The 23,486-nt window shown below is 35.9% G+C and overlaps 1 protein-coding gene across 1 annotated transcript in view; it reads right to left on the bottom strand.

The window, feature by feature from the left end:
- Positions 1-23,486, bottom strand: part of LOC131937317 (FYVE, RhoGEF and PH domain-containing protein 4) — an 89,730-nt gene that overhangs the window by 2,081 nt on the left and 64,163 nt on the right. Inside the window, exons 4-17 of the mRNA XM_059294616.1 lie at positions 5,956-7,829; positions 5,400-5,507; positions 4,381-4,529; positions 4,023-4,179; positions 3,492-3,579; positions 3,032-3,082; positions 2,868-2,926; positions 2,529-2,678; positions 1,719-1,805; positions 1,471-1,550; positions 1,242-1,275; positions 990-1,076; positions 509-637; positions 85-234 (exon numbers count right to left, since the gene is read on the bottom strand). Of these exons, the coding sequence (XP_059150599.1) occupies positions 85-234; positions 509-637; positions 990-1,076; positions 1,242-1,275; positions 1,471-1,550; positions 1,719-1,805; positions 2,529-2,678; positions 2,868-2,926; positions 3,032-3,082; positions 3,492-3,579; positions 4,023-4,179; positions 4,381-4,529; positions 5,400-5,507; positions 5,956-7,829 (3,203 nt within the window). The remainder of the gene's footprint in view (positions 1-84; positions 235-508; positions 638-989; positions 1,077-1,241; positions 1,276-1,470; positions 1,551-1,718; positions 1,806-2,528; positions 2,679-2,867; positions 2,927-3,031; positions 3,083-3,491; positions 3,580-4,022; positions 4,180-4,380; positions 4,530-5,399; positions 5,508-5,955; positions 7,830-23,486) is intronic.

Here is a 23,486-nt window from a genome sequence, read left to right as displayed (position 1 = left end):
CCCAAAAGAACACTTAGAATGATTTGGAACATTAATTAACAAATTCTTAATCTCACCTCAAGAACAACATCACACTGAACTCACCTGTAAAATACCTTTTTTCTTAGGACTGTGGTCACTCTCTGACTTCCCTCTTTTGTTGACAATGACGTCATAGCATGCAGCGCAGACACGCTCAATTTTTCCTTTTTTGTACTCCAGTGGAGCTTTTTTACAACAAGACTTACAAATCAACTGAAAGATATAAAACATAATAGTGTGATCAATGCAGCAGGCACAGCTGTTTTACTAACACAGAGAAAATTTTAGGGTACACAATCTGTGTTTGTTTTTAAAAATGTATATTAGTACTTTTTCATCAGTCCCAGAAATTAACTCTATTAGATTTCTAGCGCCTTATTGGTTAAAAAACTGATTATATTTTAGAATCAATGACTTTTTAAATATAAAATGAGTTTCAGCCTAAAAAGCTAGTAAGTTCTAAAAGAAAAAGAACAGTATGTCTCACCTTGCCACAACTTCTGCAATGATGTCGCCTGCGTACAACATTGAACGTTATCTGACATAGCATACACATTGTGGCAGCATCATCTGGGATCCATACGGGAGCTGTGGTACCCAGGCAGCTCTCTGGCACCTTGAAATTAATACGCAAATGTTGATAAAATTTATGGGAATAAAAAAAAATAAACAATGAAACAAAGTAGGTGATAAATAATTAGACCAAAAAAATTTGTATTAAATCAATTAATACAAAAATTTAAATAAATTTTTTTTGACTCTAATGCAATTCAAAACAAATTGATTAATTTAAAACACTAAATAAAGAACAGTGAACAGCATTATAAAGTTTAATACCCTACTGAATTGAATTGAATTGCAACTCTATAACTATTTATTAAAAAAATAAATGAATTTCATTGATAGTACAGTCAGATATTTCTGTATAAACTAGTATTGCAACAATTTTAAGACAAAAATGCACATACACTCATCTCAGGAGAATACTTCTGCACCTCTTCATGTTTGATGCATCGCTCCCTTGTTTTGTATTTTGTGATCACTTCTTCAATTTTCTGAGAATTGAAAAAAGGTAAAACTTAAGCTTTCACAAAACTTAAATAAAAATTAGTTTGAGAAAATATAATTTTTTAACTTGAAATTTGAAAAATAGCAAAAATATGAGTGCATCTTTGAATTTATCTGGTTATTAATTAAAGAATACAGTTTTAAATATTTACCATTTCCCATCCGAAGATTTCCCCACCTGGATTTCTGTTAGATTTATAAAAGAATATAAAATATTATAATCAACTGATTCATGTTAAAGATGGAAAATTTAAGTTTTGTTTATTCATCTTCTCAAACAAACTAATACAATTTTGAATATAAAACAGTGTTTATAAATTCTGAAATGACATATATGTAAAAACCCTAAATCATTTCATAAGATTAAAAATGGCAACATACTCATCTAGTAACTCCACAGCTTTCTGTTTACTGCGGAGCATGAAAGTGTTTGGAATGTTCATATTGTTCCCTGGCATGACCTGTGAAACCAAAGTAAGTAAATTTTAATAAATTGCGAATAAAAGAAATAATGGAATAGTTTATAACTATTAAAAATAAATTTCAGTTTAAATGAATCATGAAATATCGCTGCAGTGAAAGTTTAATTTAGAGATAAATGATTCAAGAACCAGCATGTGAAATCTTACCTCGAGACTCTCTACTTCTAAAGATGATCTAACACTGAAGGTTCCCAGGATGTTGTAGGCTGTACATACTAAAACCAGGTCATTGAACTGTTTAAAAATAGGAAAATTATTGCTACAATTGTTCCTTCAAGTTAAATAACAAGAGATAAACAAAAATTTAAGTTATAGGCATATAAATCAATTTTAACATTTACATTTTAACAGGGTTTTTTTTTACTATTTTATACATCTAGGCTTTTGGGATTAAACATATTTTTAACAAATTAGAATATATTTTTCATTTTTTGTTGGTTAGAATAAGTTAAGAAACTAATGTTTTCAAGTAAATCGCAATGAAATAGCGCAAACTCAAAAATATAATACAAAACCTTAAAAACGATTAATAGTATTGTGGTAAGTCTTCAATAAATTCTGAAAATTTTCCCCACATGTTTCTTACCCACTCCACCCCCTGTTCACATATGAACTAATAAATTAAGATCCCCAACCCACCAATAACATGATTCCTCAGCATAACCACTTCCCCCCCCCCCCCTTTAATTGTTTTAGTTTTAAATGCTATTTCTATCCACACACTTCATTGTGCTGTTTCAAATTTTGATAAATTGATTTGATTCATTTTACAAAAAAAAAAAAAACAACTTTAAAAATGCAAAATAACTTAAAAGTTAATTTGAGAAAATCACTTTTCATAATGCAAAAGTGTGATGAAACTACATTCTCCCTTTCCCACTCTCGTCACATACATTTACTTATATATTTATATATACTTTTTAAATAATTATTTAAAACTAATAAACAAAAACTCACCAGGAAGATTTGCCTAGGCTGCCTCTCACCACTCCTAGCAGATATTTTAGTAATTGGCCCTTGAGTGACAAACTCTCTTGTAGGGGAGATAAAATCTATAGGTACCCCTCTCAAGCTCTGGTAAATGTCTAGAAGTTTATGGAATGTTTCCTGAAAAACATGTCAAAAGTTTAGTGTATTCACATTTCTTAAAAGAAATAATAGGTTTTATTGAACACACATCCTCATAGCTTTTCCCTAAGTTTTGTTCCACTAGGCACTATTTTAATTTGAAAGCCAGAAGTCCATTTATGAAGTGTTACATTGGAAATTAAAGAAATTTTGAACTTGAGTACTTACAATTTTTTTCATGGCATCGTTGGAGTGTGAAGCTGCTTTGGATACTAGGTCTAAGGCATCTGAGAATAGAAATATACATTTAAATAGTTATTTTACTAAAAAATTTAAAGCTGGGTTTTCTTCATAAATTTTTTCACCTAAAAAAAAGAATTTTGAAACTTTACCTTTGGCATCATTCATATCAGGAGAATTTGCAGGTAGATGTTTGATATATTCTGAGAAAAAAGTTAATTTGTCAATAAATTACCTTAGTACTTATTTTATATTTTTTTATAAAATTAATATGACAAAATAAGTATCTAGTATGCTGTACTGTTTGTTCTCTTACTAATATTTGTTTTTGCAGAAAAAGACTCTCATTCATAGGCATTAAAAGCTAAAGAAATGCCAACTATTTCTTATCACCTAAAATTAGAAAAATATTGAAAGTCAAAGTTGACAACATTATTTTTTATGAGCAGGATTTTTTTTTTTTTCAAATCTAAGTTTTTAAAAATGCTGAGTCTGAACAATGATATGCAATCAGTAGGTTAAATCTTAATGTTAAATGATGATAACGATCTTGTATGAAAATACAAAAATATAATGTGCAGCCAGCTAGAATGATTGTGTTCCCCTATCTACCTTTTAACAGCAGTTCATAACGTGGCACTCGTTGTATGGGACCCATCATGTGATGTTGTAATGACAGACTACCACACTCTGGAAGTTTCTGGAATTGAGTACAAACATGTGTTTGTTATAAGATGAATAGAAAATGTAATTAAAAACCTTCAGGATATAACTAAAATCCAATTGCCAATTTTCTAAGTTGGCCAAGCAAGTATATTTCAATAGTTATCTCCCTTCTAGTAAGATTTATCAATGTTTAAAAGAACCCAATTTAAATTGTACGTCATTAGAGTATTAATAAAACTTTAAAATGGGTATTTTTCAGGAAAATTATAAAAGCAGTTTTAAGTAGTTGACTCAACTAGTCTATTGTCTTTCAACAAAAACATTTTAAAAAGCACTAACTATTACATGTTTTCAATCCTCTTAAATAGGTCATATATTAAATGACACAATGAAGGAAGTTTAAAAACCTGAACTGTTGCCAAATTTAAGTTTAAATAACTGCTTGAATAGAAGCACTGCTTTAGGCAGGACTAGTACCTGAATGTCTTGAATTATTTCAGAAAATTTCGTTGATTTCTCTAACCACTGATTAATCAATTTCATTGCTTGATCGAAGTTGCGAATATATTCAGTGTACATTTTCAAGAAAGGTGCATTTTTTTTCATCAAATCACCTATCCTTGGATCTTTTTCCCTAAAAATGAGCAAAAAGTATAGTTAAATATAAGTAGACCTATAATTCAGTTGTTTTATTCTGAACTGACTAGGAATCAATAAGGAAACAAAACTGGTTAAAAAAGAATAAATCTATAATGTGCAGACCTACATTAAGATTTTAAAAAAAACAACAACACTTCAGCAGTATAAAAACTAGACTGATGTGTAGCATCCTCACCAGTTTTTCATCCTGTCCTCCAACTGTGGCAGGAGAAAGTCATGATGAAACAGATAAATACTTTTGGTGTTGGAGAACATTTGACTCAGTGTGTTGGGTGGAAGAATTGTCTGCTGCCTGTTTTCTTTATCCAACCGAAAAAAAAATCCCTGCAGAAATATAAGAACAAAACACATTTCACCTTTATATGAGGGATGAAATCCCACAGTGGCGTAGTGAGGTCGGGTGTCACCCGGTGCGGCACTTAATGGTGTCACCCCCCAGAGGCGTAGCGACCCTTCCCGGGAAAACAAATTTTTAATTATCCCCCCCCCCAGCCCCCTCAAATTTTTCTCTATATATTTTACTGTTTTTTGCCTTGGTGTCACCCCCCTACATGGGGCCACCGGGTGCGACCCCCCCGCCCCCCCCCCTCGCTACGCCTCTGAAATCCCACTTTCAAGATTGCAAACCACGGTACAGTTACAAAGTACCTGTAACTGTACCGTGGGCTTCAGTGCCCACTGATACAATAGTTTTAAAATAAAGTTTTATTACTTGTGCTTTCCCCAACACCTCCTCCCCCCCTCCCACACACCCTGACGATATAGAAAGAAAATAAATCATACATAATACAAAGATTGGTTAAAGCCTTACTTTAATCAATAATCTGATTTATCAGTGTCTCCCCCCCCCCCCCCTCCCCCCAGAAATTTTAAGCGCCACTCTCCTGAAGAAAAGTTTGAAAGAAACCATGTCCCTTTGTACAAATGATCAATTTTAAATGAAAAGTTAAACCACTTAGTTTAGAAATAAAAATTTTCAGCAAATTTTCTTTTAAAAATACAAAAATGCTCTCTTTCTTAAGTGTGTATTATCTCATTGTGTATTTATTATTTATTGTTTATCAACTAGATCTAGATCTAGATCTAGATTCTATCCGTTGCACTTTCGTAACCTGTCCTCACTCCCCTCCCCTCATCAAAGGAAGGATGCCCCTACTCATTTTAATTTGTGATGGCTTATAATAATATAATTACCTGGTGTAAAAGATGCAGTCTGGAAACGTAATCCCTTTCTGTCTGCAGCAACTCAGAAGCGACCCTGAACCTTTTGTCAGCAGGCGGGACCTCCGGCTGTTCAGTGACCTGCAGGATTGTGTAACAGTCTCAGTGGTACAATAGTTGCCAGATAAAGAGAATTTAAATCTAACTAGAAAATCCTGAATTAAATCTACAAGTGGGTTTTTTTTTAATTCAATATTATTGGAATAAGATTCGATTGTGGAAGGGGTGAGGGTATAATTAAGTAGGTCTATTAGATAATTTTAGTTTTGAAATTTTAAGTCTCGAATGTAATTAGTGACATTTCAAATTATAATAAGCAAAAAAGTATTCATCAATTTCAGACACCCATCAGAGTTGGGTGGAGGTCCCTCCGTGACAACTCCAAGCAGATCCGAACTTGAGACCTTCGGGCTAGCAGCCAAACGCTCTACCATTTGACCACGCCGTCCCCACGATGAGCTCACAAGTCATCCTGAATAAATTAACAAAATGACAACACAACAAAAGGTAACATTATTAAATGAATTACCTGTGGCTCAGGTTTATCCTCTTCGGTTTTGTTTTGTTTCTTTGCGTGCTTTTTATTAGAATCCGTTTCATCGTCATCGCTCCCATCACAACTGTCCGAATCCGACCAGCTCGAGTCAAACAGTTCGGCCGCCGACAAGGCCGGGCCGTTGTCGTAAATAGTCCGGAACACTGAGTCTCGGTACGTGTCGCTGGATCGTTTCGACGTTTCTCGTAAAAACACTTCGTCGTCATTGGATGAAGACAGAGTCTGTGTGAGAATAGATATTCTTTGGGTGAAATCGTTACCTACGGGTGACGTGGCTGATCTAGTTGGGGACGTGGTCGTTGAGGAGGGGGAGGGGATGCCAGACATGGATATCTTTTGCGAAATTCTGGGCTTGCTGGAATAGTCAACGGGCGGTTTTTCTCTTTGCGGTGACGATTCTGCCGACGACTGCTGTGATTTTTGAGATTGTGAGAATAGGAAAAAACGTTTCGGTGAAGGTTTTGGTGAAGATTTAGGAGACGGTTTGGGAGAAGGTGATGATGTTGATGTTTTCTTGACGCAATTACTAGACGATGGCGATGAGCCTGAAGTGCCACTTAAATTTTGAGCATTGCATTTCGTATTACCATTGCATTTGTTTATAGATAAGTGACTCACATCCCCATTCACTTTGATGGGAGATTTTGGAAGATGCAGGCTAGCGGTGGAAGATGCTAAACTACAGGACCCGTGGCTACCAGCGGAGTCGTTGCCAGTCACCAAATGTCTAGTGGGAGTTCTGTTGGGACCACCGACTCCATTTTCTTTGATGCCATTGCTCCTTTCTGCAGCGTCTATTAATTCCTGCACCAGACTCTTGCGTGCCTCGTCGCTTTTATAACTCATCAGCATAGATAAGTCGTCATCCTCATTTTTCTTTTTATCGTTATCATCGTCATCATCTTCAGGGATCTGCAAGGCCCCCTGGTGGTTAATTTGTTCGGCTAAAGCCTTGACATAGCCTTTAGCCATAACTGCCTCAGTGAATTTGGTATTCCTGGACAAGTTATAATTCTTCACCCATCTGTCACCCTGCTCAATCTTTCCTTCAGATTGTCTCTTTTGCCGGTGCCGGATTGCAGGTGAGGTCAGATCGCTGGCGGACCTCTGCACTTTTTTACCTGTACAAGGTGAGCTCTCCTGGCTCTGTGTGGACTGCAAGAACACCTGGCACTGTCTGCGAACGAACCCTGGAGAGATCTGCGGTGGGTTCGCTGCATCAGAGCAGTCTGGGATATCAACAGAGAGCTCCGAGTCACAGTTTTCACCAGTGGTGTCTCGAACATCAACTTCCTCATACACAATCAAATTATCTGTGTTACAAAACTCATAAACAACCTCATCCTGATTTTTTTCTTCACGCAAATGGTCCTCACAATTTTGGAAAGCGAAAGTATTGGAATTTCTGCCAGAATCTACGATATCAACATCGGTAACAGAATTGACATCGGACACCACATCATACAACGGTTCTTCTTGATTTTCCCTCACACCAGAGTGTACATCCGACGTGTATTCAAAGTGAAAATCGAAACCTTCATACGCGTTGTTCTCATCACAATCAACGCAAATATTTTTCACAGGGTCTGAAGACGAAGACCTATCTTTCACAGTGCTGCATCTCTCACACACGAAGCGTTCATCGTTTTGTTCTGTGGCGTCTTTGCTGGAGCAAGCGGGTAGAACTTCCCCAATAGGATCGGAGTGGGTGGCTGGGTATGCAACGTAAAACTTGGACTGCTCGGGTGAGGATGCTCTCTTAGAGGTCCGGGACTTGCCTGGGTAGATCCTGCTAAGGTTGGAGGCCCCGGTCAACAACTTGTCAATAAACTTTGGCCTTGAAGGAGCTGCGGGGATCAATAAAAACATTTTTATAGACTTTTTAAAACTGTATGTTGTATAGCATCGCGAGAGGAATATAGCTGTACTTAAAAATCCGTTGGGTATTTTGACTGCCCTGTGGTGAATGACGCCATTCACATGCTAGGCTAGTGATAAAATCATAATACTAACAATTATAGATTATGACATCTATCGCAATAGTGATACTATTAATATCATGCGAGGCATTTCGATACAGTTAAACTGGTACATTTTCGTTAGTATTCCCATGATAATCGAATATGATAAATGACGATTAAAATCACTGTTTTACGTCAAGGCTTGACATTTAATTTGACTAACTCACTTTTTAATCGAACAAACTTCATTATATGATTTCAATATTATTAAAGCACGTCCATCTTTTTTTTCTTTGTTTAATAAAATAGAATTACTACAAGTTCATTCATTTTAATCAAATGCAGTAAATAGTTATAAAAAAGCGGTGTTAGACCAATGTTCAGTTGACTACTAAGCAGCACACTAGCCTACTACCAATAAATAGCTTATCACTCGTAAATTAGAGTACTCCTTTTTAATAGCGACAGGCAATGGACGCTTACAAAAACAGGTGCGTTAGATTAACAGTAGTAATAGTAGATTTAGTGTTTCGAGTCCAAGGATTAAAACCCTAAAATTAGTAAGGAATGTCTAGACCAAGCCTAGCAATGACCCTGGTACTACTTTACAACACCCCCATTCAATGGACGAGTCCATTTTCAGACTGCTGGAAAATTTTCTCCGTTTATTCTAACTTGCCTTTTTACGTAAAAAAAAAGCAGCCCTAAGAAAAGTAAACAATGTAAGGAAAAGGTTAATGAACGTGACCTTTGTACTGATGCATGCATGCGTTTTTCCTTCGCATTAATTTAATTGCTTCAAGTCATGTGCTTTTGACTGATTGTGCTAATGACCTCACTTGAAAATGTGTGTAGTAGTTTACACAACAAGAGTCAAGAGTAAGGTTGCTGTTATAGAAGTTTATCCCCATACATTGTCACCGTCGGATCAAGTATCAAGTAACACAGATTATCACATTCAACGCTAAATATTTTCTACCACACAAAGCATCACTTCCCACACAAAACATGAACATTTACTCAAAACAACATCACTTACACAAAACATTGTCTCTCATACTAAACACCCACCCAACACAAAAGATCACTTCCCACACAAAACATCACTTCCCACTAAAAACATCAACACTCACACACAACATCAACACTCACTCACACCATCAACACTCACACACAACATCAACACTCACACAAAACATCTCCCACAAAAATAGTTTCCTACACTAAACATAACCTCACACACAATACATCACTCCCCACACAAAAGATCAAAACTCAAACACATCAACACTCGCACAAAATAACACCCACACAAAACATCCCTCTAACGTGACAATATCCCTAACCCAGAAATACACCAATCATACACAACATTACCACATCAAACAATTACTTCCAAACCACCATATCAACACCACCATAACACGATGCATTCTTTTCACTTAAAAGGTATCACTTCATTTCTAACAATGACAATTAAAAGATTATTAATCTTTGTTTTCGCTTCTTACGCTATAGATCATAGACCACTAAATGTGAAGCGAATTTCTAAAGCACTGACCCCTGACCTTCCTAAAGCCATCCCCTCCCCACCCAGCACACACAACCGCACCCTAGCCAATACATTAACAAAAAGAAAGTTCTAGAGCGCATTTACTGGAGTGCATGTATTGGACAGCCTCCGTCGAGTTATGTTAGACAGCCTCCGTCGAGTTATGTTTACTTTGTCAGCAGAAAAAAAATCACAGGCTGAAATTCTCTAGACGTTAATTAACTAATTAGCTTGCTTTTTGTCAGAATATTATTTTTATGCAGATGCAGCTATAAAGATACTATGAATAATGTTAATATCTCAATTATGTATTTTACTTTAAATAAAAACCCTTTCGTCCTAATGTAAAAGCGCATAACTTTACGTTTATCAAAATAAATTTGACACGATTTAAGCGCCTAATAAACTGTATGTAAAGACGGGAAGTCTATTTCAGTCTTATAAAGACGTGTCAATTATAAATGATAAACAGGCTGTTTTCTTTGATAATTTAAGTGTTCCAAAAAATTTGAACTTTGGTTCGTAAATTTCTATTATAAAACCTCGAACAGAACTTGGAAAGTAAATGGCTTGTTAAGAAAGTAGTAAACTTTTAAAAAGGGGAAGATAAATAGAAATGCTTTTAAATTTCGACCATTTGTCTCAGTTAAATAATAATAACACATATGTTAATGCTAAACGTTTTATAGCTGTTTAAGTGCGTGTATTCTGGGTGGGTGTGCGATGGGTGTGGGATGGGTGCGGGTTGGGTGTGGAGTGGGTGTGCGGTGGGTGTGCGATGGGTGTGGGATGGGTGCGGGTTGGGTGTGGAGTGGGTGTGCGGTGTGTGTGCGGTGGGTGTGGGGTGGGTCTGCGGTGGATGTGCTGTGGGTGTGGGGCGGGTGTGCGGTGGGTGTGGGGTGGGTATGGGGTAGGTGTGGGGTGGATAGAGTGTAATACAACGAATGTGTAAAGAACGAAGAAGCCTCAATAGAGCTTCCAATATAATGTTCCCCGTGTCGACTTTTCACTATGAGTAGTGTTCTACTTGTAATGTTTGAAAAGTTTACAAAGTAAGTTTCACCTAGTAATCAAGCTCCAAAAGTAAGGTTCCACTAGTAATATTTTAAAAAGTTCCCAGGGTAAGGTTCCCTTCGTAATATTTCAAAAAGTTCCCAGAGTAAGGTTCCCTTCGTAATATTTAAAAAAGTTCCCAAAGTAAGGTTCCCCTAGTAATATTTTTAAAAGTTCCCAGAGTAAGGTTCCCTTCGTAATATTTCAAAACGTTCCCAAAGTAAGGTTCCCCTAGGAATACTTGAAAAGTTCCCAAAGAAAGGTTCCACTAGTAATATTTGAAATGTCAGACCATGCCTTGAGGGACATTGTTCCTCTCAACAGTTTTGTCATCGCTAATTTATTTTATTGCCGCTCAGAGGCAAAGCTGGATACAAAAAAGGGAAGGGTGGATGTGTGTCTGTGTGTGTGTGGGGGGGGGGGGGTCGATAACAAATAATGTCTTGATTCTTAGCTGAAGGCCTTTCCTGTCACTTTTTTTCTCCCCTTAAATCATTCCCACCCTGCTTTTTAAATTGTTTTACTTCCTTTGATGTCTCGTATCTCTAAATCCCTGTCGTCTCTAAAGCAGTCTGTCTGCAGTTGGTTGGGAGCGACCACAACCACAGCACAATGCAATTCACTGCAATACAATGCAATACACAAGCACCGATGCTGCTGCTGTGTTGTGTATGCTGTTGCTGCCTGTTACACCAGAAAAGTGAAAGTCCAATTTAAGGAGACCGCACGCTGGGTCAAGTGGGTGAAAAAAGCTATGTGAAAAATGCAATTCGTTTTTTTAGGGCGCACGCAAGCAAGTATACACACTAACACACACACGCTTATATATATATGTACATATTTATAATAAACATATATATATATATATATATATATATATATATATATATATATATATATATATATATATATATATATGTGTGTGTGTGTGTGTGTGTGTGTATTGGTATATCTATGTTTCGTGTGCATCTGTGAGTATGTGAGCATGCAAATTTATATGTATAAACACGTCCGTTTTGAGTATACGCCTTTGAAGCCAAGACATAACGAAAGTTCCTTCATTATCTAACCGGAAGTTGTTTTTATTTTTCAGTTTTCTAAATAAGGATTCTTCAGAAGGAAGCGGATGAGATGAAAGGCTTCAATTAAGTTTTTTTTTCGTCTGTGTAGCTCATAAAGATAAAAAGGCAAATCTCCATTCATCTGAAGACGAGTCACTTTCTTCGTGTGGTAAACACTGACGCCCTTGTCAATGCTGGGATAACGAGGACGGTTTATTTTTAGATTTTTAAATAAAATATTGTTCGTGCTTTTCCCCAAGTGTATTTATAAATACCAAGGTATTGTATGCACCGGGGTGAACTTAGTTTAAATAAACGAGTTTTTGGTACCTGTTTTAGTAACACTGTCAATTACATTTGGTACCACTTTGGTGCCCGAAAACTTTATTGTTATTTTTTTAAAATCCATCGCTAAGGCAATATCAGAAAAAACACCTCTAAACTTGAGTTGAAATATAAATTATGGCCAATAATTATAGGTTTTTAAAAGCGTTTCATCGTTTGATTTAAAAATGTCATAAGGCTACTACTACATTGTTTATAATATTATGTTTTTAACATACTTATCTGTTGGTTCTTTCTGGAACATGTACGGTATAAACTCAATTACTGGGCACATTCTTCACTTGGTAACTTTTTAAACCTTTGTAACCTTTGAAGCTTATTTTTTAACTTCTAAACATTTGTAAGTTTTTAAATTTATTTTCAACTTTTAAAAATGTGAAACTTTTCAAACAAAATGGTAACTTTTCAAAGATTCGTAAATTCTAAACCATTATTTGTTATTTTTTAAAACATAATTTTACTGTAAAACGAATTCTAGGTTTTGGCTTTGGGGATGAACATGTGTTGATTAACGAACGAAAAACAAAAAGAAATTAACGAGAAACTAAATCGAGTACATTATCTGGCTTCTTACCCCGTGTTTTCTGTTACGATTAATTAGAGACATGCCCCGAATAATTAACCTTACAGCAGACACTGATTAAAAAAAAAAAAAGAAAACAAGGGGCGAAAACAAGGTTCACCCTGCCGAAGGGAGACAACAGCCGAAAGTGAAACAGATTAGCGTGATCTCCCTTGTCTGGTTTGGACCCGTGTTTTTAGAGCTGGGCGAGCGCGCGCCTCTACTGCCTGCTCACGGTAAAGGTCACTCCGTTTCTGTTGACACTAGGCTCACGGCACGTGCAAGTTATCAGTGGTAAAAAAAGGAAACGTGTGCAGTAGACAGCGTCTAGGGGAGGAATTTTTTTTTTTTAGTTCTTTGTTAAATAAACTGGTGGTAGATTTGGGGAATGGATATTTTGGATAAAGTTTCAAATGGTTAATTATTTCAAACCACACGTTTACATGAATACAGACAAGATATTTCATAAGGTACAAACATAGTGAAAGCATTTTATTCTTATTTTATTTAAATAGGTACCCATGTGACAATTAAAATATTTTATAATCATATATATATATATATATATATATATATATATATATATATATATATATATATATATATATATATATATAAATTCCAAATTTGGTGTTTCAGTTATTTGAGAAAAAAGAACAACAAGGAAACTTAAAAACCCAGCCAATTCTAAGAAAATTTTTAGTCACATCGTGTTTGCGGGAAAATCTTTGAATGTGTACTTGACTTTCTTGGAAATGTGTTGCAAGAATACAAGAGAGTAGCGTTTGAACTTTTATAACAGGCTTTTGACCCACCATAGACACGACCCCCAACAGAGTGTCGTTTTTAGAGCTATAGACCGTTGACGGTCAATAGGGCAAGTGAAGTAGAGATAGTGTGGTCAGCACTATGCCCAGCCGCCTTTACTTTCCATAACGTGAGTTAGGTACCCATCAGTTGGGTGGACTCAGTGACGGTCAACTGACTTGAACCCGGATTCGAACACGAGACTTACGGGCTACCCGTCCAGCTATCTACCGCTAGACCACTCCGTCCCCAAGTGTTCACCGAATTTTTTGTTATAACGCTATAGATATCCTAACCTAACCAATAATCAAAGTTCTAAAAACCAACACGTCTTTTTCCATACAGTGCCCTGGACACACAAGGACCCAAGAGAATTTCAACAAAATGACGAGGACAGTAACTTGACAACTCCCCTAAAAACTCCCATATAAACGCCATTGAAAACGCCCCTAAATACTCCCATAGATGCACCCTTAGAAACGCCCCTAAATACTCCCATAGATGCACCCTTAGAAACGTCCCTAAATACTCCCATACTTGAGCCCCGAGATACGCCCAATAAACTTCCCCTAGATACGCCCCAAGAAACGCCCATATAAACTCCCAAGATGCACCCCGGCCTTGGTTAGGGTGTTCGCGATCAAGCCCTCTCTAAACAAACACTCTGAGCTAAGCGTTATCGTGTAAACAATGAGCTGACACACATCTATCTATCTGAGATCAACTCACAACAATCTCAGCTGGTGACCTGTGACCTTTCACTTCTACACGGCAACGTTCAGTCTCACGTGATTCAGCGAACCTATGGAATACTGGTTTGTAGTGGATGGTCCATTTGGGGTCCAGTGTGGGGGTATTGTAGTGGATGGTCTAATTGAGGTCCAGTGTGGGGGTATTGTAGTGGATGGTCTAATTGAGGTCCAGTGTGGGGATATTGTAGTGGATGGTCTATTTGGGGGTCCAGTGTGGGGGTATTGTAGTGGATGGTCTATTCGGGGTCCAGTGTGGGGATATTGTAGTGGATGGTCTATTTGGAGTCCAGTGTGGGGGTATTGTAGTGGATTGTCTATTCGGGGTCCAGTGTGGGGATAATGAGTATATTGTATGGATGGTCTATTCGGGGTCCAGTGTGGGGGTATTGTAGTGGATTGTCTATTCGGGGTCCAGTGTGGGGATAATGAGGATATTGTATGGATGGTCTATTTGGAGTCCAGTGTGGGGGCTATTGTAGTGGATGGTCTATTTGGGGTCCAGTGTGGGGATACTGAGGATATTGTAGTGGATGGTCTATGGAGGATTTGGGGTAACCAATATAGCTGTATCGACAATATTATTTTGAGAATTAGGGGTAGCAAAATATAGAAGTATGGAAGTTTATTGGTAAGGACAGAATTAGTTTGAAGGACATGGTACAACTTGGTTTAAGTTTTGGTTAAAGATTTATTTACAGTTTACTACCAGTAGCCTAAACCGCCAACACCTACCCCCTTTTATAAAAAGATTCCGTTGTTAAGCCTTCTCAGCAAAGCGTTGGAAACAAAGTTAATATAATCGAGTTGCATCGTTACATCAAAGCAACAACCATTATGAACTTTACTTGAATTTCCGAAACTTTAAAACAAAATACCCAAAGGGTGAATTATATAACAAACTCTAGGTTAATTAAAACATACACAATAGTATACGATGTATACGATGGATATACGATATATATATATATATATATATATATATATATATATATATATATATATATATATATATATATATATATATATATATATATATATATATATATATATATATATATATATATATATATATATATATATATATATTTCTGACCTTCACTTGAGGTAAAAACTGTTTTTTAATAAAAATTTGTTAGGGCTAATGTTTTTAAATGTCATAGGTTAAAGTGTTATGTTTAGAGTGTTAAAGTACTAGATACGGATAAGGAGCATTAGCAGTCTAGCACTATATCACTTACGTTAACGGAGAATCATTGTGTTTATCCCGCACAAAATTTAACATCAAATCTGCAAGTTTTCCAACTGGTGTGGGCCACTATACTTGAGACAGGAGATACACCAAAAGACGAAAACACAAATCAACCTTATTCCTCCTAGCCGTAAAAAAAAAAAGCTGATTTCTTCAAGAGATGAAAAAAAACAGAATTTGTCCAATATCGATTTCTCTCCCCTCCACCCCCCCCCCCCTCCCACGCAAGTGACGTGGTGAATGGCAGGTGTCTGCCATATCAGACAGGTTAGGAAATGTTCCTTTTTGTCGCGAAATTCGAAACCGAATACACATTGTGTGTTTTGAAGATCAAATTCTACGGAATGTCTTGTGAAATCGTTTGTCTTTAAATTCCATTCTTTGCTTTTCGTATTCGGTGAAAAACGAGTATGAAACGCTCAGTTTAAAAACAAATGAATAATATCTTCCAATCGAGTTTTTATCGTATAGTATGCTTTAAAGTAGTTGTTTCTTGTTAATTTTATGTTGATTTAAAAATAAGAAGAATTAGTGTCAGCTCAGTAACTGATTACAGGCAGACTGTGAGACTATAAGACTAGCTAATTTCATTATTTAAAAAAACAAACTGTGCTCCTGTGCAATTTTTAAATTAAAAAAATAAACAACAATAAATAAACAGAAATACTTCATATATATTATAATAACCTAATTACATCTACTATTTTAATTAGAGAAAAGATAATCTGGAACTTAAAAAAAGACAAACATAATTTTTTTTTAAAACTTGCGACTCTAATAGTATTTACCTCCCTTAATTTAATAAGCAATCACTTCCCTTACCTTAGTAGATTTGTTAACCCGTCTTCACTCAAGTTAGCCAGAAGTTAACAATAAATATTCCTTATCACTGGCAACAACATTTTATCTACATTTTCCTACTCAATGAGATCTACGCCCTCCTTTGATCAATATTTTTTTTTAACAATGGAGTCAGTAGACTGTTTTCAAAGTATTTTATGACTCTAAACGTCTATTTAAAACCTCACGATAACAACTGTATAAGTTAGAAAAGTACACAGTAATAAAGTCGCAAGTTTAAACGAATGCCATTTTTTTTAATGATTTAGTTTGGGATAGTTATATTTAAAAATAGAACTACCCCATTCCAGAATGAAGCTATAATAGGCGTATCGTTTACATGCAACATTGTTTTGAATGGTTCCTGGTATAGGACGATAGCTATGTTGTTATCAAGAGTTACGTTCTCCGTGTATTGCTTCATTGAACATCCTCGTAGAACAGCCAGATGTTTCAAACGTGACTGGCCCCTGCAAAGATAGTTACGAGCAACTCCCCCCCCCCCCCCCAGCCACCACACCCATCCCCACCTTCCAATCACGAGCAAGTAGAAGACAACACGTCAATAAAAGATATTGACATTAGAGTGGAGTAGGCCTCTAAAGAAGCAGTGGACGCGATGCAGTGAAAGTAAACCATGGTTTAACACTAATATCAGTGGATCCACTATAGTGAAAGTAAACAATGGTTCGACACTAATATCAGTAGATCTAATATAGAGAAAGTAAACAATGGTTCGACACTAATATCAGTAGATCTAATATAGAGAAAGTAAACAATGGTTCGACACTAATATCAGTAGATCTAATATAGAGAAAGTAAACAATGGTTCGACACTAATATCAGTAGATCTAATATAGAGAAAGTAAACAATGGTTCGACACTAATATCAGTAGATCTAATATAGAGAAAGTAAACAATGGTTCGACACTAATATCAGTAGATCTAATATAGAGAAAGTAAACAATGGTTCGACACTAATATCAGTAGATCTAATATAGAGAAAGTAAACAATGGTTCGACACTAATATCAGTAGATCTAATATAGAGAAAGTAAACAATGGTTCGACACTAATATCAGTAGATCTAATATAGAGAAAGTAAACAATGGTTCGACACTAATATCAGTAGATCTAATATAGAGAAAGTAAACAATGGTTCGACACTAATATCAGTAGATCTAATATAGAGAAAGTAAACAATGGTTCGACACTAATATCAGTAGATCTAATATAGAGAAAGTAAACAATGGTTCGACACTAATATCAGTAGATCTAATATAGAGAAAGTAAACAATGGTTCGACACTAATATCAGTAGATCTAATATAGAGAAAGTAAACAATGGTTTAACACTAATATCAGTAGATCTGATATAGTGAAAGTAAACAATGGTTTAACACTAACATCAGTAGATCCGATATAGTAAAAGTAGACAATGGTTGAATACAAATATCACTAGATCGGCTATTGTGAAAGTAAATAGTGGTTTAACATTAATACCAGAAATTCTTATATAGTGAAAGTAAACTAAAGTTTATCATTAAAATAAGTAGATCTTATATAGTGAAAAAAACAATGGTTTAACACTAATATCAGTAGATCCGATAGAGTAAAAGAAAATAGGGGTTTAACAGTAATATCAGTAGAACCGATATAGGGAAAATATTCAATAGTTTAACACTAATATAGTGTGGAAACGATATAGTGAAAGAACAAGGTAATGTCCCTTTAATAAACAGTCATGTATCGCCACTTAGTTCTTTGGCTATTTGTGAAGGTGTGAATTGTAACTTTATCAACGGATGAGTATATAACGTGTGTAATTAAGGCGAATCTCGATTTAAAAAAAAATTAATTAATTAAATCGTAATTAAAAAAAAAACTAATTGTAAATTATTTGCTTCAATTGATTAAAGTTTGCAAATCAACACCTGTTCACTTAATTTAAAAATAATAAATCTCTCCAACTTTATAATTAAACAGCAATTCAATTGTGCAAAGAGATAATAATTATTTAAATTAAACTTCCTGGTTGAAAAAACAACACGAACAACCTTATACACATGTAAAAAAAAAATACACACGATATTCATACACGGATGTCAGCATAAACATATTAAAGACCATAATTTACATACACTTATATTAACACACCTATGCATACATTATATACACAGTTAAATCGCTAATAACAGGAACCAATGCACATTTCTTCATGAACTCATTTTAGTCTTTCTGTTTGTATCATAGTAGTTCAGGGTTCGAATCCCACCAGGTTGAGCGTAGACTACAGGTGATACCCAAGTAAAAGCCACGTCAAAAAGTTAAACAGGAAATAAATCAATCTTTAATATTTGATGTAAAGGCTATCCCCCCTGGTAGATTACTTGTAAAAGCAACCAAGGAAAGACAACTTTCTTACTCCAAAGTTTTCACCCCTGACGCTTAAAATTTCGTAAAACAAAAAAAAAATAAAAATGGAAATTCGGAAACTTCAAAAACAAGTAACACTAGACCTTACAGATAAACGACTTCCTTGTTGAAGATCTTTTGATAAAGCTTCAAGTCTTTACGACGATTACACATAAAAAAGTATTCATTTCGACTAAACGAGTTTTTGATCTACCAAAACTAGGGTTTTAAACAACTAAATCAAGTGCACAAAAGACGAAGTGAAAATTTGGCTGGAATTCCAAATATACGGGCTAGTTTTAAGACGTAGTGTGTGTGTGCGTGTGTATGTGTGAGTGTGTGTGTCGGTGGCGTAGCGAGGGTGGGCGGGAGGTGCGGACCGCACCGGGTGACACCAAGGTAAAAAAATAGCAAAATATACAGAAAAAATGATAATTTTACTTAATTAAGTGATTAATTCGAGTGTTAAAAAGTCTTTTAAGAGCAAATTTGACAAATCCCGACAAGGGTGGAGGGGGTGGAAATCGAAAGTTTGAGGGGGGGGGAGGTGTGCAAATCGAACATTTGTCCCCGGGAATGATCGCTACGCCTTTGGGGGGTGACACCCGATGGGGTGTGAAGGTGAGGTGTGAGGGTGGGATGTGAGTGTGGGGTGTAAGAGGGGTGTGAGGATGGAGTGTGAGGGTGGCGTGTGAGGATGGAGTGTGAGGGTGATGTATGAGGTTGGTGTGTGAGTGTGTTAGATGGGGTATGAGAGGTGGGGTGTTAGTGTGAGGTGTGAATGTGGTGTGTGATTGTGTTAGGGTGGGGTGTAAGGGGAGGTGTCAGGGTGATGTGAGAGTGTGGACAACCTCAAGCGGCATATTGCTCTTTACACAACTTCTAAGTCGAAAGACGGGGACCCGTTGGTCTATGTTTTACTTTCAAACCACATTTGACATCACGTTATAAGGCAGATATTTTTACATCTTCAAGGTCTAAAACAGACATCTTAACATCACCACGGCGTAAGTCGGATATTTTTACAGTACCAAAGTCTAAGGCAGACATTTTTACAAAATCACTAAGTAAGACATATATCTTTACAACACCACGATGTAAAGCAGACATTTTTACACCACCCAGACAGCAGCCATTGATCAACCAACGTAAAAAATCCACGCAGGTTAGCAGCCTAAATACCGAGATCACAAGTGTTTAACGTAAATGCATTTTTCACACTATGTGGTCCGACATGGTATTTTGTTTACGAACAATTGACCTTTGTATCCTGTATGTGTGAACTTCAATGTCGTTTTTTTTTGTATACCTCAGACTAAATTTTTTAAAAAAATGTGTAATTACATGTTAAAGCTAAATTTAAAATTCTTAACATTACGGATGTATGCTAGGGTTTGGGGAGGTAGGTAGCTCGTACAAGGAAGCTTTTTTGTATCAGGACATATACGAAATGAGACAAAAGAAATTTCATACAGATATTGTTATGGTGCAGTGAAAAATGTCATACAAATATCTTTATGGTGCAATGAATACGTCACAGTTCATCAGGCGTGGCCGTGTGCTAGAGAGCCTGGTGGCAAGCCAAGTGATTTAAGGTTCGAACACATATCATACAAAAATAAAAAACAACCATTGAACTTCATCATACCTCGGCCAACCCAAAAACGAAAAATGCTAAAAAAATGTCATTTGGGGAATGTGAATTTACTGGTTACGTAATCTACTGAAATAGCTTCTCTACGAAAATAGACGGACTCCCCTTTCCCCACCCCCTCCTCTCCCTTCATCCACCTGCCAGCCACACTTTTTTGTTTTGTTTTGTAAATTAAAGCATTTTTTCGACCCCTCCCCTTCCTCAGAACGTTGATTCCCGGACAAAACAGAAAAAAATATTTAATTTATTAAAAAAAAGCTTTAAACACTGTATACTAACAATCCCCTAACCCCCTCCCCCCTTGGAAAAATAAATTCTGAACAAAACCCTAAGCCCGTGAACTGGTAATTGCGAATTAATATCACCTTTAGAAAACAACACTTGCCATCACAACATTAGGACCCATATTGATCTGTTCTATTGAATAAACAATTTGATCAGGTGAAAAACAAATCCATCGAAACTTTTTGACGCCAACATCACGAGCTTACCAGGAAGAGAAATCAGCCGCTAAATTCAAATGCAAAGTCATAAATCAGTCAATGTGAAACTGTTTTGTAAAACTTGCCAAAAAAAAAACAACAACCCAAAAACAACCGAGAATCGAACTAAATTTGTTTTAATCAGGTAAAAGAAAAACTCGTGGTCGAATGGTAGAGCTTACGAATGCTAACGCGAAAGCCTCAAGTTCGGATCCCGGACTCGAGTCTGTTGGACATCCCTGATGGGTACCTGACTTAGGTGATGGAAGGGCGGCTGTCATGGTGCTTCTTCTTCGTTCTTAAATTTTAGTGTTGGAAGGGATCGAGCCTTATCTGCCAGATGATATGAACTCAACCATGAGCTATTGCCGACTCGACCACGCCTCCATCACAATTAAGGATACGTGTCAACTTGTTATGCGCCATTGACTCCGATTTTAGCCTGCTTTTGGATTTGCTTCCATAGCCTTCGTCCAACCAAGAACAAACTACAAGGCAGCAGATGTTTGATTTTGGAGTTGTCTCTCCTAGAAGAGTGGCTGTCCCCAGCTAACGAGCCTCATCGAGACTTTTCGGTTTAGCAACCATGAGCTTTACCGACTCGACCACGCCGACCCCTGGCATGGTGCTGACCACACTATCCCCCCTTATGCCGAGGTAATTGAAACAGGCTCATGGGTCTTAGGCACAAACGAAAAAAATGATGATGATGAAAGAATAGCTTAAAATGATCATACGAAATGTACTAGATATTCCCGAAAAAGCTTAAAATTTTTTTATTTCTTTTTAGAACTAAACCTATACGATTTTTTTTTACTATTTAAACTTGAATAAACGTTTAAATCCCCATCTCTTACAAATAATCGTTAGTCAACAATGAGTAAAGTTAGATGTAAAGCGGTTGAAGAAATACGCTAAATGTTTATAGATTCAAACACGTTTTAAATTAATGCTGTAACAGAAGTGTTGCAAGCGATGCAATCACGATGTTAGTCAAATATGTGTACATATTTAAATTTTAATCAGATATTATTATTTTAGATACATTATAGTTTTCTGAAATTAAATATTATCGAAGTCATTGTTTTATATTTTAAATGTTATCGGAATCTTGGAGTTTTATTTTAAATGTTATCATTTCTTCATACACAGTAACTTCAAGAGGCCTAACTTCCTTTCTCAGCTCTTTACGTTCATATTATCAGATATAAACTTTAGCCTTGTTTCTCTCCCTTGCCAGCTGTGCTAGAGTTATCTTTTAATACATTTTATGGTAATGTCTAAATGTTATAATAGTTTAGTGTTTAGTTGTTATGGGAGTTTTTAAATGTTATGGTAGTTTCTAAATGTTATGGTAGTTTCTAAATGTTATGATAGTTTATAAATGTTGTGGTAGTTTCTAAATGTTATGGTAGTTTCTAAATGTTGTGGTAGTTTCTAAATGTTATGGTAGTTTCTAAATGTTGTGGTAGTTTCTAAATGTTATGGTAGTTTCTAAATGTTATGGTAGTTTCTAGATGTTATGGTAGTTTCTAAATGTTATGGTAGTTTCTAAATGTTATGGTAGTTTCTAAATGTTATGGTATTTCTAAATGTTTTGGTAGTGTCTAAATGTTATGGTAGTTTCTAAATGTTAAGGTAGTTTCTAAATGTTATGGTAGTTTCTAAATGTTATGGTAGTTTCTAAATGTTATGGTAGTTTCTAAATGTTATGGTAGTTTCTAAATGTTATGGTAGTTTCTAAATGTTATGGTATTTCTAAATGTTTTGGTAGTGTCTAAATGTTATGGTAGTTTCTAAATGTTATGGTAGTTTCTAAATGTTATGGTATTTCTAAATGTTTTGGTAGTGTCTAAATGTTATGGTAGTTTCTAAATGTTATGGTTGTGCCTAAAAGTTATGACCGTGTCTAAATATCTAAAAGAAATCGAGATACCAAAAAAAAACTTAAATTTCAAAACCTTAAAAAGTGCAAGGTATTTTAGAAATGTCTTTGATCAGTGTGGTTTAAATTTATTTTTAATCTGGCGAAATGTCTAAAATCGAGATATTTAGTAATCTTCAGGAACACATCAGTTAAGTCAAAAACTAAAATCTGGTTGTACATTTTCATATCATGTTTGCATCTTTGATTAGTTCATCGGGGGTGGGGGGGGGGGGAATTTAAAAAAAAAATCGAGTAATTGTAATCAGAAGTAACTTTCTTATACATACACGCTCGAACAGATACTCACCCACCCATCAACATACATAAATACATATATGCATAGTTAGGTAAACATTGATTTATAAGTTTCGGACACACACTCTCACATATCAACACACACATGTTTCTTAAATTACTTTTTGTTTACTATATATTTTTCGACATACGAGAGTAAAGAAATATCTTAGTCATAGAATCGAGGAGAAAACGACCCAGGCGGTAAGGATTAAGCAATTTAATTTGGTCTATATCGATTGGCCTTATCATCATAGTAATGGGCATGGGCAGAGAACTCGACCTTAAGCTATAGGCTTAGATCTTAGGTTAGCATTAAGGTTATTGGGAGGGAGGGGGGGGGGGTCATCCATAAGCTGATTTCCCTCCCCTTCCCATTGTCACAATTCGTTACGAAAAAAAAAAGCATAACTCGACGTTAAAATCAGTGTTTCTTTCATACATTTATCTCGTGGTGGGAGAGGCACTTGAAACTTTCGGTGTTTGGGAGGGGGGGGCGGACTTAAATTTCCAGGAGGACAGGAACTGGTTGGAGTATATATTTTGTATAAA

The sequence above is a fragment of the Physella acuta genome, unplaced genomic scaffold, assembly GCF_028476545.2.
Source record: "Physella acuta isolate Inbredline_101_S28 unplaced genomic scaffold, ASM2847654v3 ptg000207l, whole genome shotgun sequence".
Taxonomy (NCBI): domain Eukaryota; kingdom Metazoa; phylum Mollusca; class Gastropoda; family Physidae; genus Physella; species Physella acuta.
The sequence above is the reverse complement of the archived record's forward strand: the minus strand, read 5'-3'. Positions and strand labels throughout refer to the sequence as shown.